The sequence below is a fragment of the Anneissia japonica genome, unplaced genomic scaffold (genome assembly GCF_011630105.1).
Source record: "Anneissia japonica isolate Jap-2015-1 unplaced genomic scaffold, ASM1163010v1 scaffold10466_len380309_cov135, whole genome shotgun sequence".
NCBI classification, from domain to species: domain Eukaryota; kingdom Metazoa; phylum Echinodermata; class Crinoidea; order Comatulida; family Comatulidae; genus Anneissia; species Anneissia japonica.
Window position 1 is genome coordinate 143,346 of NW_022715455.1, and position 1,580 is coordinate 144,925.

Genomic DNA, 1,580 nt, shown 5'->3' on the forward strand with positions numbered 1-1,580 from the left:
ATTGAATACAAGACGTCATAACCCTATGTTAACCCGGGCTATTCAAACTATCAAGTCCCCGAATTGTCACAGGTATCCCTATGTCACAAACAATTAATCCTATTAAAAACATCGCTAATCCTATTGTTTATTCCAATTACATTCAAATTGTTTGATTTAATTCCTTTTAGCACCTTTAATGACTGCCCTATTGTTTTCAGTTTCGAAGATAATCCAACACATCTGGCACTGCATCATGACGTAAACAATTAAGTATACTAGTCTTTTGTTCTTTATTGTAAAGGATTAAATGACGTCAGTAGGGTCCCTCTAATCCATTGTTCTAAAATAAAAGAGATTAAATGATGTCATTAGCGTCAATTACCTAACTTTTGTTTTAAATTTCAAAAGATAATCCAACACATATATATATATATATATATATATATATATATCTTTACCGGTATGAGTTATATGAATATATCTGTGTACATAGCTTAGTCCTTCCTTACTGTTATTCCAATGTTCACTATCCGCGAAGGCTCTACTATCAACTAAACCCGAATACTACATGCCGATCTCTTATATAGGGTGATGTATGCAAATTCAGGCTTCAGCTAGGGACGTCATTGTGACTGGCTAGCATAAGCATATGCACGTCTGTAAATAAAGCTTAGGAATTGTTCTTTCCGCCAAAATTTATTGCGGACGTATGATTTCCAAGTGTGCTGTGCAGCACAGTAAATTTTAGACTGATTTTAGCCTATGTGGACTAAATTTGGCAAGTAATTATGAGGCCAAAATCTGTCCGCCGGACCGATTTTTGCCCCGGACCAAATTTGTCCTGAGAGGCCTATCCAACAAGCTAGGTCTAGCATCCTGGTGTGGGCCTTTTTGCTACAGGAGCTCTAAGGAAGCAACAAAAGCCCTTAAACAAACGCACTATTTATACTTACATAACTGAGATAAAAAGCTTGAATCAGCAACTAGCGTTCTATGATAAAGGCTAAAGTAAAGTTCAATGCTGCAATGAATAGCTCCCGATAACCCAAACCAGGAGAGCATTAGACGCTCACCAACCGATCGTGCGCTGCTAGAGATCAACCAAGACACAATGAAAGCCAGCCCAAAACAACTAAAGGCTACAGTAAGCATTCTAGATACTGTGATGTCATTAGGGACATACCCTGGTACATCCAGATCCCGTGGGTAAAACGGGTGCACTGTATCGTTCACCATTTTCCAATGAGAATTCAGAAATATCTCTTTTTAACTGCAAAAGTGTCTCGCCGGGCGCCAGTTTAGAGTTACGGTACGATACGATCAGCAAGCTATTAGAATAAAGCCTGTGCTCATTGAACCGAAGCACTTTCCTTCTTCTCGTGGTGGTCAAAGGTCGTATATATTTTCTCATATAACATTTAGATAAAAAACAAGTTCTTTTATTTTATTTATTCGCCTCTTCAAAATGGACACAAAAAACACAAAAAACAGACAAAACGGAGGCAGGCTTCCCAAAAAGAGATACTAGATCTCTGTCGGGTGGGTCGCCAAATATAAGAAACACTAAAACAGCAAAACAGTAAATAATAAACATAAAA

At 37.8% G+C, this 1,580-nt stretch overlaps 1 protein-coding gene across 2 annotated transcripts in view; it reads right to left on the minus strand.

Moving 5' to 3' along the window:
* The window catches only part of LOC117109237 (3-beta-hydroxysteroid-Delta(8),Delta(7)-isomerase-like), a 12,612-nt gene extending 11,288 nt beyond the window's left edge, over positions 1-1,324 (minus strand). Inside the window, exon 1 of one of the 2 annotated variants that reach the window (XM_033251496.1) lies at positions 1,166-1,303. In XM_033251496.1, the coding sequence (XP_033107387.1) occupies positions 1,166-1,175 (10 nt within the window). In that variant the 5' untranslated portion in view covers positions 1,176-1,303. Of the gene's footprint in view, positions 1-935 lie in introns of both variants that reach the window. The other variant, XM_033251495.1, reaches the window with a different exon arrangement.
* Between the last annotated feature and the right edge of the window lie 256 nt (positions 1,325-1,580).